At 43.5% G+C, this 17,706-nt stretch overlaps 2 protein-coding genes across 6 annotated transcripts in view; one reads left to right on the forward strand and one right to left on the reverse strand.

The window, feature by feature from the left end:
- The window catches only part of LOC131879434 (semaphorin-1A-like), a 59,640-nt gene that overhangs the window by 31,640 nt on the left and 10,294 nt on the right, over positions 1 to 17,706 (forward strand). Inside the window, exons 3-6 of one of the 2 annotated variants that reach the window (XM_059225762.1) lie at positions 5,647 to 5,737; positions 5,804 to 5,855; positions 6,225 to 6,287; positions 9,742 to 9,849. In XM_059225762.1, coding sequence (XP_059081745.1) covers positions 5,647 to 5,737; positions 5,804 to 5,855; positions 6,225 to 6,287; positions 9,742 to 9,849 — 314 coding nt within the window. Of the gene's footprint in view, positions 1 to 5,646; positions 5,738 to 5,803; positions 5,856 to 6,224; positions 6,288 to 8,449; positions 8,587 to 9,741; positions 9,850 to 17,706 lie in introns of those variants that run through there. The other variant, XM_059225763.1, reaches the window with a different exon arrangement.
- On the reverse strand, positions 6,000 to 15,791 carry LOC131879432 (aminopeptidase N-like). 4 transcript variants are annotated; one of them, XM_059225759.1, is made up of 3 exons: positions 15,337 to 15,791; positions 14,503 to 15,266; positions 6,000 to 6,269 (listed from the first exon to the last, which is right to left on the reverse strand). In XM_059225759.1, exons 1-3 carry the CDS (start codon positions 15,665 to 15,667, stop codon positions 6,123 to 6,125), a joined length of 1,242 nt encoding a protein of 413 aa, XP_059081742.1. In that variant the 5' UTR covers positions 15,668 to 15,791; the 3' UTR covers positions 6,000 to 6,122. The 4 variants fall into 4 exon arrangements, with proteins under 4 accessions (XP_059081742.1, XP_059081744.1, XP_059081743.1 ...); XM_059225761.1 differs by lacking the exon at positions 6,000 to 6,269 and adding an exon at positions 8,595 to 9,151; XM_059225760.1 differs by lacking the exon at positions 6,000 to 6,269 and adding an exon at positions 10,887 to 11,227.

The following is a 17,706-nucleotide window of genomic DNA, read 5'->3' on the forward strand; positions in this document are numbered from 1 at the left end:
AATCCGTCTCCCAAGAGCTTTGAATGATAACTGGTGGGTTTATATTCAATATGTGTCAAGTCTCATTTACTCGTAAAATGCAATAGAGTCACCCGATCAGAGCATACACTGTATTGTACGTAAGTAGAGTTGCTGTCTCATGGATAAGACAAGCATGCTTGCCCTCGTTATCTCAGTCATGCAATGTGGGTTGCATTCTCGCTAAAGGAACTAATAAATGTGGTTCGAGTTCGCAAAAGTGATTGATTACGTAATGCATGTTCTCTCCTCGAAAATGCATAGATCATGGTCGACAAAACATTCCTTCATGGTCTCAATAGAAAGAGCGAAGGCAAAGAAGAAGAGGAAAAACACCAGCGGACCAATCAACCACCGATAGTAACTGCACCATGCGGCTTTGGTAGTTCATTGGCAATCCCAGTTCCAAAATTTTGCGGCAGTTTTTGCAACAATTGCTCCCCTAAGTCGTGACCAAAATCATGATTGCCTTTCTTAGCCCCCTTCTTTTCGAGTAATACGCACGCCCTCCCTCATTCCTCTGAATCGCCTTCAGAACCATCGGAAAGCTGGGCAAGCTCAGACTTCATGCAACAGCAACATCCGATGCAAGAAACATACATATAACAACAACAAAAACAACAACAACAACAACAGCAACGATAAAGCCTACCCCCAGCGAAGGTTCGTTCATTGTATGTAGTTCCTACGAAGTCTGAATTTCCCGTCTTGGCTAAACCGATGGAGCACTCTTTCAGCGGTTCACGATTTCAAAGACGCATGAAAAGATGAGGGTCCAACAATGAATGGGCTTCCACAGTGCGACGTTCGTATGTAGTGACACCAACGTGGAATAGGGTTGTGGAGCATGGGAAGGGGCACTTTTGTGTGCATTTTCTGCACTCTCTAAAAATGAAATGCAGAGCAATTTTGTCCCAGACATATTTATCATTCATTTGGCACTTGGAATTTGGCTCGAGTTCGATCAGCCATTTACGGTATGCTCGGGAGAGGTCTTAGAACAAGTTTGAGAGAACAGAACGAAATAAATTTGTCCACCGGGTTTTTATTACCGCAGAAGCCGGAACGATCACTCAGTATTAACGTATTGATTTCTCATATCAACTGGAAGTCCTATCAATATGTGTGTTTGTGGCCTTTCACCAACCGTCGAGTAACCTTCGACGAAATGATATAACACACCTCAAAACACACTTCCACTTTAAAGTACGTACATATTGCATCTAAAAAGATTGGCCTTCGTTTTGTTTTCTTCCTGAAAGGCATGGATAAAAAAATGGTTGGTTTGAAGCTTGGAGGCTTTCATTTACTAAAAGCCAAGGAATAACCATTGTACAGTATGTACAGTAGTATGACGTTGTGAGCCATACCAGTAGTGGTGATACAAAGCCCTGGAATCCAGGACACATGGCGTGGACGATCCATCAAAAAACTATTACATTTCTAGACTGCTATGGCTGGCGTTGTCGCTGAGTTTCATCCATGATCGAGAGACGCTTTTGAAAAAAAAAACCGCACCATATCCAAGGGGAGATATTCGTTTGGAGGACGTATGGAACTCTCGCATGTTCATAACCATAGATAGCTAATACTGTACGTAGGGGATGGTTTTGAGAAGATAAAGAGGACGACGTCGATTGCTACCATTGCCACTACCAGGATGAAGATGAGGGCGATGGTAGTGGTGGAGGTGGTTGTGCTCTTTGAGTTTTCCCTCTCCCCCTTCTCTTCATTATGCAACGAGATACTGTCAAACCGTAAAACTCGTCCATCTTCATCCGGACAATCCTCCGTCGAGTTTCACAGCCTCGTCATTTCAGCCGCCTCATCATGAAAGTTGGGAGTCACTGAGTCCCAAAAGCGTTGGGTAAATTCACAATTTGCCAAGCATCATTATAATGGACAAAGATTGAGGTTAAGGGATGGGTTGTGGTTTGGAGATAGATCCGCCTACTACTGCTATGTTGGTAGATGTGGTAGATGATGTACCTACTACCAACCAAGGCGGCTGGGTGGCTTTGGGGCTTCTCTTGTTCATCCTGTCGAGAGCTGCGCAACCACAACAAAGCCTCATGAAATATGTATGATTCGGAAGAAGGAACATTTCCACACAAGCATTCATCAATTCCAAGCCTCCTCGACCTAGGCTAGCATGTGTGCCTTCTTTGGGTATCTTTCGAGAGATTTAAATCATTCAAACAGCTTTTATCGGTCGGATTATTCAATGCCTGAATGAATTTTACATAATCTTGATCATGACCGAAGACAATCAATAGTGTGTCTCTGCCACACACCTTCCTATCGTGCGTACAAATATTCAGTAGCTCGGCTTTCAGTAGTGGAACCACATGCAGTAACCGCTGCCTGATAATACCTTTGGACTACATTGGAAATAAAGGTTTGGATCTCCGGGGTTGAATCCCAGGTTTGCGTTTTGTAATGGGATCTTGAGAATTCATCTCATCCATCTACTATTTACGTACCCTAACAAGGTGATACAATTTCGTTGCCTGACAACTGACATTAATAACTGATCTTATCCAATCAGGTCATAGTTGTCTAACTCTCTTGCCCTCTATCTACCTTATCTATATGCATGTTTTAAGAAGCTGATAAAGTACTAGTCAGTGGTATTCATTTTCTGCCACTTTCTACCTTTTTCTGCCTACATATCTAGTAGCTTCATGTGTTCAGTAGTAACCGCAAAGGAAAAATGACAACATCCACCTGATTGGACTTTGGGCAACAATCAGGTCTAATCAAGTCCACTTCACAAGTGAACATATATTTCTCCAAGACCCTGTTTCTGAAGATTGAGTTACTTGTCCAACCTGGTTGCCAGTCTTGGAGCCTGATCGTATCATGCACTTATGGCCGAACTTGTTTAACATCTTTCTACACATTCTCTACAATCAGTAGACTTCGGGGACAGAGCAACATCGAGTGGACGTAATTTACGGTTTTATCTATAGATGTATTAATATCATTCAATTGCAAGCATCAGTAGGGTTCTAATCATATCCACATGTCTAAAAGAGGCATTTTAACGTCTATAGTTATTATGAATGGTCTCTCAGAGCATGTCAAGCCTCTAGAATTGAGATTGATCCACAAAAAGAGACAAATCAGTTTGTTGTCAGGCTTGAAATAGATTTTGAGATTGAAATGCATGAAAGTTTCTACCTTGAGCACAACAGGAGTCTGACTTCAATCCCACAATCGAACTCAATCTCAATTCTTTTCCCGCATATGCTAAATGGAAACAAAAATGACGAGAATCCTTAAAAGAGGTTCAGAAATGCTTGCGGGATCTTTGCGAATTCCGGTCCTTCAACCCGGGATGAAGCGCACAAAAAGGTGATTGTCAAACCCGAGGATTTTTCTTCTTGAAATGAATCTTTAGATGAATAAAAAAAGAGGTCTATCTTCTGAATTGAGCCCGGTTTTCGGGAACGAAGTGTAAAGAAATACAGTCTGAAGGACTGAAGTAGTTCAATTCTCATCACAAAACCGAATTCAATCCAGGTTTTCCATCGTGGTGTAAAGATAGCCGTAGCCTTATCCTCTCCAAGTCATTCCTAGGGCCAAGTACACATTGCTCATGTATTATAGTATTGTATATGAATGACTAATTTTAAAGTGTGTGTGCATATCCATTCACTATGGGGGTAGTATTAGTAATAGTATTAGTTGGTTGTTCTTGCAACTAGGAGGTAGACTTTTTCTCAAAATTGAATTAGGCCGAAGGGAAAGAAATTGCTTTGCTGAAGAAGGATGGCAGCATTTGGACCAACTTTTATTTCTTTCGCTCCCTACAACTGGTTCTTCACAAAGTTCCACTACCAGTTCAGATTGGAACACGATCACAGGCAAAATTCAGGTATGCCTTTGGTTCCAATCTGGGTAATTGAAGTGCCATTCCCAATAAAGGTCAGAACAACTTGGATCTAAATCAAGACCATCATGTCAAGCCAGACCCCTTCGTGTGAAACACTGCAAGTAGTGGAAGTAATAAGAAACATTCTGCCTGCGACAGACATGTGAAGAGACAGCATTCCACTGAAGGTTCTTTTTGTGTGTTTTCTTTAAAAGAAGTTGTTAAGAAGGTGCTTTTAGTGCTTGGTCTTGACCATTTCGTCTCTATGGCATGTCCTTGGTTTACTGGAATAGAGGGAAAGCAATTTAAGCCAACAGTTCTTGCCAGCCAGTAAGACATTTGGCGTGTGTGTTCCATTTCTTCTTTTTCTACTATTTCTACGACGACAATAACAACAATAACAACACTACCAGCACCACCGCCACCCAGGCACAGTGATGGTCTCCTGTTCCCTCGTGGTCTCTTCTCGTGTCCAGAAATGGATTGGATCAAGTTGTGCCATGTGCATGTGAGTGGGTGGGTGAGGCTCAGCGAGATGGCCTTCAGGTCACCGAATAAGAATTGCGAGAAACTTTCTCCCCCGCTCGTGGCTTCAAGCATCGACAAACTTTTTTGCTCAAAATCTAATCAAAGTTGAATCGTTGTCGCTCCTCCTCAAACTCAAGGTCTAAGTGATCTGATTTCATTGGATGAATTTGTTTCAAAGACGTTTCAAAGTAGTCAGTGAGCTGAAAATCATCGTGTTGCCATTTCATATGAGATGTTTTTGAATGGGGACCAAAATTTGTCGTTCCATGAGGTCACATGGACGCTTGATTAAACCCCAACAACCCCAACGTCATAGAAAGGATGGCGACACAGAGAGAAAGAGAGAGAGAGAGAGATCGTGAAACGAAATGTCTGGGATTTTTGCTCTTCCAACCTCAGCCTGGAAGGCGTCCGTTCCCCTCCCGTTTTCCAAGGGAGATTTGCTCGATCTCAAGGATTAGCTTTGGAAGATTGCATTTAGATGACTTGAGTAAGCTGGCCCCACTTTCACTCCATTGCTGTTACTTTATTGGCACACGGCATGCCCGTTGTTCGTCGTTGACTGTGGTCCAACCAAGATGGAGGGGCTCTTTTTCCATGGGAGCAAACTCGTCCCTCCCCCTTATCTCTCAGAGTGTCGTCTTGAATCATCAGCCACACATAATGCAATCAAAAATCGCTAAAAAAAACTTTCATCTTACACTTGGTCCAAGGTGCATTTATTCCCCATCTAAATTTGAACATTTCACAGTCCACCAGATTTTTTGAATTCTTCTGACAAAGCGCTCCATTTGAAATGCATTGGTTGGTGTGGCCAGTTCTTGAAGTCTCATCGCAGCAACAAGGACTATTAATGTTAATGGCCTGGAACCATTGCGACGGTTTCATCTTCGCCTTGTAGAGTTCTAAGCTGAACCCTGGACCCACAACTAGCAAAACCTCTTGAATGGAGAGGTTAGGGAGCCTCAGCTAAGCACTAAACATACTATACACGTCGTACATTCATGGTGAAGAATCCTTAGTAGTTGGGTCGTTCGACTATTCGAATGTACCTCAAGGGTCTGAGACAGAATATCTAACGGTATGAGACTCATAAAATCTCTAGTATGAAGGTATTTTCAGAGCATATTTATTGAAGGTGTGGGGATCCAATGTCAAACTTTTGTGAAGCTACATAGATGGCAGTTAAAACCTTAATTGTATTGTTTTCCTTCTGTTTTCAGGAGATGTGGCTGAATTTGGAGGCAATGCCAGTGCTTTGGACCAGTTCAAGATTTTGGAACTGGATGAGAACATTCTTTTGGTTGGTGCTGTGTAAGTAAACCATGCTTATCTCTTTGAAAAAGTATATGCACTCAAGCTGTTGGCTTTTATTTGCAGAAATATCATCTACTTTTTGGATACACGTACGCTAAAGGAGGTGAAACCATTGGTAAGTCTTTCAATTCTTCATTTTTATGTGTTTTGACCCATTGCAAAGTTCTCCTTTTCCACTGTTTCTCCTGTTTTAGTACCATATTCGGAATTAAGAAAACCAATTGGAGAGCGAATAATTATTTTCAATATTCGGTAGCTTAATTGTTGTTTTTTTATCTGACCTTAACTTGTCATATACGTACATATTCGCGTCCATCACCTCTCTATGATGGTCATGATGATATTTGAAATCTTTTGAGCTCGTTCCCACGTCAAGCAGCTCTCAAAAAAAACAATATGATTGATCATGTGAGAGATTTCTGCTCGGCTCTCTTTCTTCGTGTGCTCCATTCATTCCGAGTTCCTTTCTTGTTCTTCTTTGCAGCGAATCGTGTGGTCGCCCGCTCTCCAAGACATCGAACTCTGCTCGCTGAAAGGAAAATCAAAGGTGAGTTCCCGGACTAGTCCCAATGTGCTACTCGTATAGTATCCCACAACGTATGAGCCTTCTATTGATGGAAGGTTGGTTGGTGGGGGGCCGTCTGACTGACGGCTGGCTGCATTTACCGTCGACGTCGTTGATGGTGGGAATGGTGAAGGAATTGGAACAAAATGGAACAAAAATATTTGCTCTCTTTCCCTCCGATCTTAATCAGACCGAGTAATAACGATGTGTCTTTGGGAGTAAAAACAAATTTTCTTCCCCTTTCAAAAAGGAACAGGTTCGACCGGCCACTGTCGTCAAATGTTTTTCCTGCACTTGCAAGGCTGGGCTGGGAGCCTTCTTCCCAAGGACGGGCAGTCCTCATCGAGACAACATGAAGGCTTGGCCTAAAGAAAAGGATGATGGTCATTAAAAGCTATTATTTGGCCTGTCAAAAGCTTGTCGGAAAAGGGCAGGAAATAAGCGAAGATTTAATTGCAGTAGTTTCCCAAGTTAATCCAACCGTATATCAGTTTGGGACAAACTCATTCACCCTTTTTCACTCGTTTTTCAATTGTTTAGCGTACATGCAGAGTATGCCCCATGCGTGGTCTAAGTGCATTGGCGCATTAAAATCTGAAGCTATACCGCCTTAAGCTAAGTTTGGAGAGCCATACATGTAGTCCATACCAATGTTTAAGCTCCACGAGAATAAATAAAAGGCTATTTTCCGGCCAAAATGCCCGTTTTCTGCATGGCTGATCAAAATAAATGACAGCAATTCCAGTTAATCGCCAACGGATTTCTTAGCGCTTGTGGCTAGACGGCGATCCGGCCGTCGGACCCGTTCAAATGGGAAATGATTTCAATGTTCAGTTCCCTTGGAGTTACCATTTCTTATCATAAATGATGTGTGGCTGCCCTAGTTCTTGCTTGGCGTTACGAGGCGTTATGAACCAGCCAGTGATTCCCAACGAGGCAAAGGAGGTCAACGGACTTTTTTGGTTGGAATCTAGAGACACGGGTGGTTCACAGTGGGGAAACAAAAACGTTCCGGAAATTGCAGATCTTAGCAACTCAGCTCATAATTCGTCAAAAATTGTGCTTTCTCTTGACCTGTTAGCCTGAGGGGGGGAGCTTTTCTTCGCGTCGAACTACTCAGGAACCAGTGTTAATCCAGGAAAAAAATGGTAGCAAAAACTTCGAAGCAATGGGCGCTGATAGCAATGCGCTTAATAATTCAAAGCTCTCGCCTTTCGAAGAGACTTATCCCGAAACCAGTTTGAAATCTTACGTTGACTTCCTCGTCTAACCTCAATATTCTTCAGTCTAAACAATAGTACCGCGAAAGGTTGCGTTTCGCCGCACGTTGGTTCCGTGAATAATTTTCTTTGAATGGCCAATCCTTGTTCAAACCCATAAGTCGGATGTGGCAGGGTAGCCGAATTGTGAAGTTAATCCTACGCTGAGATATTCTCATGATAGGCAAAGTTTCTTGATGAGATAGGGGATCGGAAAATGACTGGGGTGATTTGTAGTCGTGATCTCGCGGAGACGTCAAGTTGTTTCCAAATTCAGGAGTGGAAATGAGGCAAACGCTCGTGTGCTAAGGCTTCAAAAGAAGCTTTTACTGCAACTTGGAGATAAGTTTGACGCATTCCAGAAAGCTTTTGAGATTTCCATCTCCAAATGAAATCCTTCTTCTCGTCTCATGAGTCTCGTCTCCCAGTCGAAAAACACCATTTTGTTGCGCAGCTGTTACTTAAACTAAAACTGGGCGAAAAAGAAAATTGATGCCTTGGACCAACTTACTTTAACGATTAGCTAAATAAGCACATATAGCACATTAACACGGATATTGAAAGAAGCTCCCAACTAATTGGGCTAGCTGTGTGAAGGCACTGATTGTAAGGGCCCAAAAAATGCCTGGCACCCTGGCTTATACATTAGGCTGAAATAATGAGTAGTTCATTCGTCTTCAAATTGAAAATGCCAAAATATGTGGTCAGAAACACGACCGGAAGTAAAAGGACAATAGATTAAATCTGCTCAGTGAAGTTTGCGCAATAATGGTTATGGGACCCCTATCCAAGAGAAAATAGTGGCGACATTAAGCTAGACCATTTTCAATGGGGCGTACGGATGACATCTTCTCATTTATTTTGACAAAAGTGTGTCCAGGGAATCGTGCGTCATTTGAAATTGGAAGTGATCTAGTTGAGTGTCTTCCAAAACGATATTTCCGAAGCCATTATCAATTTATATAGATTCGGAGTATTCAGGGCCAATGGCTAAGGTCATTTTTGGCCCAATCATAAGTCAGGTGAGATTCAGCACAGATGGATTACAAATTTACATATTTCATCTCAAAACTTGACATATAGGGTATGTTTTTGAATAAAGTAAAAATTAACCTCCTTCAGTTGATGTACAATATCGAATACCAAATGAACGGTGTTCAACGCATAAAAAAGCTGACTTCAAGTTTGACGTGCTGTTATGCATGGAAAGCGTATAAAACGTATTTCTTTCAATTGCGGTACATGTTTTGACCTTATTGTGAGCTCTTTTAGCCTCAATAGCCTTTCTGGACATACCCTAATTAAGTAGAACAATAACCTCGAGGCTGTTCATAGAAATGAGCACGCCGACGGAGAGACGACAATTGAAGCTCCTTCGACGTGGGCTTTAATACTGCCTGGGGATAGGTCAAGGCCCTCTTGATGTCCATGAAGTGCCAGTACAAGGGCAAATAGAAACCCTCTGAGGCATTGGTCCATCTCCGAGGCTTCCTTTCGATCTAGACAGTCCCAAGTTTCACTTCTATGGTTTTCCCGCATCTCCCATGGATATTTCAACCACTTTCAAGTCGTCGGTATCTTCAGTTTCTGCAATACATTTAAAGCCCTTGAAACGATGATAGAAAATCCTCTCACGAGAGACTACATATCCCTTCTCGCTGTTGTGCTAGCTGTACTATGTTGGTAGTCGAATAGTCGTAGTAAAAATACTGTAGTCCCTGTACATGAACGAGGGAATCCCCCGAAGTGGAGCCTCCCTAAAGAGGCTTAGAGTCGCTACAAAATGGAACGAAAGAAAAGGGCGAAGAGCCAAAATATTTAGTTAAGACCATCTCGCTCTAAGCTTCTTAAGTCGAGTTTTAAGAGGGAAATTTAGGGCTAATTGAACTTTGCCAACTTTTTTGCCTTCGTCTCTCTTCTCTTTTCCCGTTCCGTGCGTGCATTTGTCGTTCCGTATCTTGTTCCCTCACTTCGAATGAATCGGTCCCAAGGCAATTGGTTCAGTAGGATTTGACGAAGTCCCAATCGAAGAATCGGGCGTCTCGCTCCACACATTTTCTAATAAAGTTTCACTCGATCGAAAACGACGTCGACCCACCTCGTGGACCCAGTGATAGCCTTCGAAATTGGGGTCGTGGAGTGTTCCCAGAATTTAATCTGTTTTATCTCTTTTTCAGGCCGAGTGCCAGAACCATATCCGAATAATTGCCAAATTGGACCAGAAGAAGCTCCTTATCTGTGGAACACACGCCTACAGACCGAAATGCAGACACTATAAATTTCAGGTAAGAAATTGAAAGCCCCTTTCCCTCGATTTCAATCCTCACGAACTTGTCGACCATTGGCACTTACGTACAGTAGATCTCTCCCGACGACTGACTGACTGACTGACTGACTGTGTGACTAACAGACTGACTTACTCATGCACACACACTAACCTGAACTTACTATTCCTTCGTCGAGGACTTGAACGGACTTGAAAACGCGGAAGAAGCTGGAGAATGTCGCAGTATTTAAATCCATGCCGGGATTGATTTGTAGGTGGGACGGATCGGTCTTAGAGCATCAACAAAAGAATCCTATGCCCTAAAAATCAAACCACCATCTACCGCAAAGGTTAATTTGCAATTTTCTCTGTTGAAGGGTGCATGCAGGTATTTTGGGGGCGTTGTCATTCTGACAGCCACTTGGACCATTTCCAAGGGTTCCATAAATGAATGCATGGATCAAAGTACTTGGCAATGTGTGTCGTACGTCTTCTTATTCTCTCCAATTGAGATCATATCCCGAAGGCCTCCGAAATCCTGATAGAGCCAAGTCTGGTAAGCTTATGACCCTCTTTGCATATCTACAGTGTCGCCAGCAAGTCGAAAGCGTAAGCCATGGTCCACACTGTGTCCATCCATCCCATCTAGCTATCAGGAATGAGTGAGCCAACCCAAGCAGAGCACTCAAAGAATCAAGCAAGACAAATTATGTGACTGAAACAGCTCGTCCGGCACCACGAAGAACGACACCCCTATGCAGTCCATAAGGCACGGACGACGTACCGCCCCATTATGGCACACACCATGTCGCTAGTTGGCATGGGCTACGACGGCCTTGTCAAACGACCCCTTTCTTCGACGGGATTCTACCTCTTCTGTGCAGAATTTCGACACACACGTCGACCAAGAAGGGAACGAGAGAGAGAGAGTGAGAGAAAGTGGGAAACTCAAGAGACGTACGACCGCGGGGAGTGAAACTTATATTCGAAATAATGGCGTCATTTCAGGGCCCATGAATACCATTATCACTCCTCGGAGCATCATCTTCTTGCACTGGCGTTGCCCTTAAGCTAGACTGTTAGTAACATGAACCACTGGGAAAAACGCGCAATCCCGCCCTTCATCTCATTTGTCGAGCCAGAGAGGTAGTAGATAGAGCCTTTAGCTCTACATAGTTCTTGCTCTACCTCTTCTGTAGGTAGATTCACTTTAACTGGAACTGATGTGAGGCAAGCGGCGGATATGGTGCATTTTCCGCGGACGGTTAGGAACCACACGAATGTTGAATATTTGGCGTTGCTTGAGGTAACATAGCAAGCAAGTGTATTAATTCCGAGCATTCGGAACTAGGAGCAGGGAGTGCCCCTTGGCGAAGGTACCAGGGGATACACAGGCCCTATCAGGAGTAAAACTGAATGTACTACAGTAGTACTAAAGAAAGTTCGCTAATGCACAACTTGAATTACATGGTGCCAAAGAATACTTGTCGGCACAAACAACAAAAGGGCATGAATATTTTGCACCCAACTTGTTATAGGTTAACTCAGATATGCCCCACATCCTTCCACAACATAAAACAAAGTGGGTTGGGCGAAAACATCGCCCGTTCAACCCATGTTAAACTGGGCCCATTGAGCAGGCCGTAAATTCTCAAAGTGGAACAAATTGGCGGATGTCTTCTTCTCCTTATTAGTTGGCCTGGGTTTGGGTTCGCTAAATTGCGTTGCACAATTCTTCTCAATCTCTTTCTCCTTATCCACGAAGAAGAAAGCGAAGCAATGAGAAAAGGCATATCTTGGGAACAAAGACATATTTCCAAGCTTGGCTTGGGTCGTCTGCTGTTCGAAAATTGCTTTGCTTGACAGCAAATTCCAACCCCGAAACTGACTTTGCAATGTGAAGAGCGAGAAGTGAGCAGGACTAGAAAGAGAGATCTCTCCTTGAAATTGGGACCTTATTTGCTCATCCAAACATGCAGAAAGGAGCGGAAAGCTTGCCAAGGAGGACGCCACCATTGTACTAGTGGTGATGTTGCATTGCTCCATTGCTCAATTCCTGCAATTGAGTCCCCCCCCCTTCTCTCTCTATCCCAATCTTCCGTTATCTCTCTGGTTTGTCGTATGCCCCACTCATCACCCTCAAGTGATTCGATTGCGTCTTGGTACGTATAACCAAGTTTCCTCGCCCCAAAAGTATGTCATCACAAAAGACACATCTTGCAATGGGGTGGGCTGCAATTCTTTATGCAATATGAAAACACTCATCGAAATTGCGCACAAGAGCGACCATTTTTAGTTCCAACTTTGGTTGCTGTTTCGTTCCGATCAAATAAATGAAGAAATGTGCTCGTTCGTAGATCCTGCAGATTGGAACTGATCCAACCGCAATAACGTCAAATGTTTTGGACAGTGTTTCGATAGTGCTTCGATTCAGTCACACCTCCTCGTCCTCAATATGGCGAAAGCCTCAAAGAGCCGAGAAATATAGGACAATAAACCTTGGCAACAATGATCCAGAACTCCCAATGGCACTACTGCCCTAACTGTTCTTCTGAGGGGGCATGGAACAAGACTTTTCTGATTAATCTAGTCACAATGAAACGGACATATATCATTGTAGAATTGGGAACTAGTTGTGTATTGGAGGGGGGAGGGGATATACCATTGTGAGGTAGGTACGTTATTTTTCTGTCATAGAAGCCTCGGGATGACTCCCAGGTGACATTCTGTGCTGGATATTCGAAGCAACCATGTTCAATCTTTCCACAGAAGGCACTGTCTGCCACTTCATAATCTCTTGAAGATGGTTCAATTCTTCTTGAGAATCAGCGAATTCGGAATAAATATTCAAGGTTTGACTGAATATTTCATCGCTCAGTGATTCAATCATGTTTTGGTGCCGAAGAATCCATTTCATCAATATCTTGCGAGTGTTCTTGTCCTTGAAGATAAATTCCGTTTGGCTTGATTCCAAGGTCGACCCGAACGATACTTGGTTGGCTGGATCTTGGAGAAATTGCTCCAAAGCATCATCCGAACGAGTGGCAGCACAACCCAAGGCCCGATTCAAATCCCTCGTGGCTTGGGGCGACACCGTGTTTGCCTTTCGATCCTCGATGAATCTCACTTCATCGAGCCCACCTTGTCGAAGAGCTGAGCAGTAAATTGGCGATCGGATATGTCGATTTATTGGGTTTCCAGCCACCTCATCTGGTGTGGAGCTGTCCATCCAGGCCTGGAAGGCGTTTTGAACATCTTCAAGTACATCCGAGTCCCCGTAGTTGATGAGAGCTTGTACTAAGGCCCGATGCTGGAGATGACCCAATAGATCCACATTGGGTTGTTCGCCGAGACCAAGTCTATCGTAAATGCGTTTTATGCTGGTGTACATACTTTCTATGAGCTCTGCTTCATCTGCTTTTGGAGCGGATTTAAGCATGATGGTTTCCAAAAGAGCAACAGCCGTTTGGAATGGTGCGTATTCAGTTTCTTGGGACAAATAATCAGTGATTTGAATCGGGATACTATAATCGACTAGCCCTTGTTGTGCCAGGAAAATGGAGTCATGGATAAGTTGTGCACGGTTTAGAGGAGGAATGGCCTCAAGATTGTTTAGTAAAGTTTCGGAGATTCGCAACCAATTTTCATCATCGTAGTTAGCTCGAAACACTCCCGTATATTGGTTGTTGATGATGAAACAAGAGTCATCGTCAGTGCCCATGTCAATTTGTAATGCTGGCTCGTCTGGGCTGAGCCAAAGGCCGTTTTTGGTCTGATTGAAATTTCCAGAGCCAGGCCTGGTTCTGCCAAATGTGATTGGTACCCACCACTTGTAATTCTTCCCAACATCCATGGGCAGTTCAGTTTGCTCAAGAGTTGCCATTCCAGATGTAAAATCTGTCGCAACGTTAACAATGGGATGACCTCGCTGAAGGGTCCACGTGTGCATGACCTCTTTTACAGTGATGCCCCCGGTTAAAGATCCGTCCTCAGAGGCGGCTCCATCCAACATGTCCCAAAGGTCATCACTTTTTGTGTTGCCAAACTGATGGGCCTTCATGTAGTTTTGAAGACCCTTCTTGAAGGTGTTTTTGCCTAATACAGACTCAATCATTCGGAAGAGAGAAGATCCCTTCCGGTAGGTGGTTCCATCGAAAGCGTACAACGAAGGCTCTAGGTCCGGATCTTGTATAATGGGGTGACTGGATGTGGGTAGTTCGCCCTCTCGAAGGCCCAAAAACGTCTCCGTTCGAACGAATCGATCCCAATTTCTAAGCTGAGGTACCACAGCATCCGTTCCATAATATTGGAAAAACTCAGTCAGGCCTTCGTTCAGGTAAAGCTCGTTCCAGTAATCGCACGTGACCAAGTTTCCAGTCCATTGATGAGATAACTCGTGGGCTAATACCGGAATACTGTCTTCCCAATCTTTGGCTCCCATGTAGTCTTGATCTAAGATGAATTCAAAGTCGGCCATCAGGAGCATGCCCCAGTTTTCCATGGCACCTCCTTTGGAGGGCGGGGCTGCGACAGACAACTTGGGCAATGGGAATTCCACCGAGAAATATGACCCATAGAATTCCACAATGCCCGGTACAAATTCCTCAGCTCCTTGGGTATACCCCAAATTATAACGACTTTGTCTGGCGTAGATTTCTATGGGATAACTCACCTTGCTTGGAGGCACCGTTGCCACCACAAAATCGGAAATAAAAAACGCCAACGTGTAGCTGGACATGATGGGGGATTCTGGGAATTCGTACCATGTGTAGTCCGGATACCCTTGAACTGGTTCATCTGTCCTCAGAACAGGCATATTCGAAGCCGCATTTTTGCCGGAGGCAGTAGCGAGCCTCACTTGGAATTTCGCCTTTCGACCCGGATCGTCGATGTTTGGGAAAGCTTTTCGTGCGTGGACAGCTTGAAACTGAGTGGCAGCCACAAAAATCCTCTCCCCTGATTCCGAGTCTTTATACGAGTCCGTGTAGAACCCTGAACCGCTGGGATAGGGCAGTTGGGACACGAAGTTTCCTGCCACTCGAATTGGATAGGACGCGTCAGCGGGGTATGGGGCGTATTTAATGATGATCAAATCTCTTTGCAAATCGTAATGGATCTCCAAGATTTCCATCGTGATGGATGTTTGTGCGCCCAAAGTGATGATCAAACTCTCCTCAAGCATTTCCGTGTTAAAAACATTGAGAAAGATGTGCCCATCTAGCTGGTCGATAATAACCCGACCATCCATTTCAAAATAGCCTCGGGTCAAAAATTCGGGTTCCATGATTGGAATCAGATCCAATTTGTACAACTCTGGAGTCAAATGTGTGGGTAGGCGGTATCCTGTTAGCTTTGTGCCCTCTTCCTTGAGTTCCACAACGGCCTTCAGGGTTTTGATTTTTGATCCACTTCTTTGGATGCTGCATTTCCATTGGCCTACAGTTTTGAAAAAATTGTACCCGATGAGCAAGGTTATATTTGACTGAGTTTATGGAGATTTCCTTACCCAGATCTGCGGATTGAACAACGTCAATTGATATACCACAAGTTCGCAAAGGATCTCCATTATCTTGTCCATTTACCCCTTGAACGACGTTGGATTGATCATCCAGTACTTGGCCGTCAATTACCATCCACACTTCGTTTCGAGGGGTTTCGATAAAGCACTCCGTTACCTCTTGCTCTAATCGAGACAAGGTGCATGTAAATGTTGTAGATGACCCAATTTCCACGGAACCGGGCTTCTCCACAACCACATTTCCATTGTCGAATTGCTTCGAAAAAGACAAGGTAAAAAGACCAACGAAGCAGAAGATCCAGGTTTGGAAGAACCTCATCTTGACCTAATGGGGTTCGACTGATCTCGATTTCAGCAATCTGAGCATATTTATCGATAAGAAATCAATGTTGATTTTAAGTTGTCAATTTGCATTGCGCTGACCCACTCTTAAAGTGTTTATTTATGCATCCCCAATGATTATTCAAATTTACAAAGCCCCACTTCACTTTGCAAACAAGCTTCAGGCAAAAAATGTTTCCAGGAGAGACATGATTATTTGTTTTCTATGAATATCATCTGGATTGAACCCTCGAATGCACCTTCAAAATCCTTGAGTGGGGCTTTCAAATTGTTTTTGAATCCCTTCGACCAGAGAGAAAGAGAGAGAGACGAATGGGTTTCGAAACATTGTTCCATTATGATGATCCAAGCCAAGAGCCACATCTATCCAAGTCCACTGGTTACGCGTCTCAAAGTCATTTATCATGTTCCACATAGGGCAGCCAACAAATTTCAATTTCGATCCCTTTTCCAGCCTTTTCCCCTCACTTTCCTCTTTTCACCCTTCACTATGGGGAAAATTTGTTTAGACTCCACTTATAACCTGATCCAAGTCTTATACTGTGGGTCTGTGTCCTGATCTTTCGAATTTTTTAAGTCAAAAACAACCCAGCTCAGTGATGGTCGGAAGCGAATCCTAGTACTTTAGTTTAGGGTGGTATTTTTAGTATAAGGTTCGTAAAAGGGGTTCTTAGAAATGAAAGACAGGGATGGTTGACAAAGGGTTCAGTAGGTTTAACATCTGAGCTTCAAAGAGAATATAGAGTGACACTTAGAGCAAATCCTTGGACCTTCCAAAACCACCCCTTTCTCTTCAAGTGTTTCCAAAAACCTTAGTTGGGCCAGCGGACTCCCAACAAACTATTGTCCCTCATGACCCTGGACTTCAATTGTTTCATGTCCCCTTTATTATCCAATTTATTTTAAAGTAACACTGGAGCGATTGATCAGCATCGACTCGTATCAGTTGTTTACGTCATTAGATCATGCGACACAAATTCGATTTTAAACAACCAGTAACATTTATCCACCTTATGCCTACCTGAACATTGGAAGCGATGGTCGGACACACATTCGTTTTCATCAAGTCAAAAATATCTACTAACATTATCAACACCATATGTCACACACACACATTCATTCATAACATTTTAGTGCAATTGTTTTACCATTATGCCCTCAAAATAATTCTAAGCGCCTCCTGAAGACCCATGGAAACATTTGCTTTGAGGTAGTTCAATGGAAGGCCATAATATGTTTTCGTCTTCGCATTAGCTTGAGTGATCAGTAGCTCAGGGGGAGGGAGGAGTTCATGACCGGGCAAGTGCTGATAATTTTCATTACCCAAGTGGAAATAAAAATATCTACACGCAGAGTTCAAATGTTTAGGAACGTCTATTGACGTAGACGATTGTTCTTTGGTTGGTTATTTTCCTCTCAACCCCCCACCTGTCAAAACCTTATGCCTGAGCTGTCAACGTTTGCTATGGCTACCTACAGTACCTCTGTGGCCTTGTGACCTCTCTTGTTTACAGGTCACGAAATATGACCAAGTTGCTGGTTAAAGCCACAAAACTGGAGAGAAAAATATTTTTGCAACTTTGCCTTATTGAAGTGGTGCGGTTGTAGTGGGTCTGTGTGTGTGTGTGGCTCGGCGGTTGGGAAATCTGACTTTTTGACGTTTTCTTGGAAGTTGACAACATGCAATAAAAAGGCTCACAGACCTCGTTCTTGTCTCTAGTGGCTGTGGTAGTGTATCGAGTACGGCGGAGCGGGCTGTTCTGACTGGTTTGATGTGGTTGTGCTGTTGAAGGACTATTACAATACATACTTAGAGTGGAAGTGGCGCTGGTCTTTAGGAGGAACTTTTTTGCTTTAGTTTCTCGAACCACCCTCGTCGCACTATAAGTCAGTCGTCAGGAAACTTTTTTGTAACAAGAAGATTTAAGAGTTCCTTGTCAGCATGAGAGCAATTTTCTGCAGTAAGGAATTGGACCATTTACCCATAGTGTCAGTCAGTCCACTAGTCGGCGAGAC

Source organism: Tigriopus californicus, chromosome 4, assembly GCF_007210705.1.
Source record: "Tigriopus californicus strain San Diego chromosome 4, Tcal_SD_v2.1, whole genome shotgun sequence".
NCBI classification, from domain to species: domain Eukaryota; kingdom Metazoa; phylum Arthropoda; class Copepoda; order Harpacticoida; family Harpacticidae; genus Tigriopus; species Tigriopus californicus.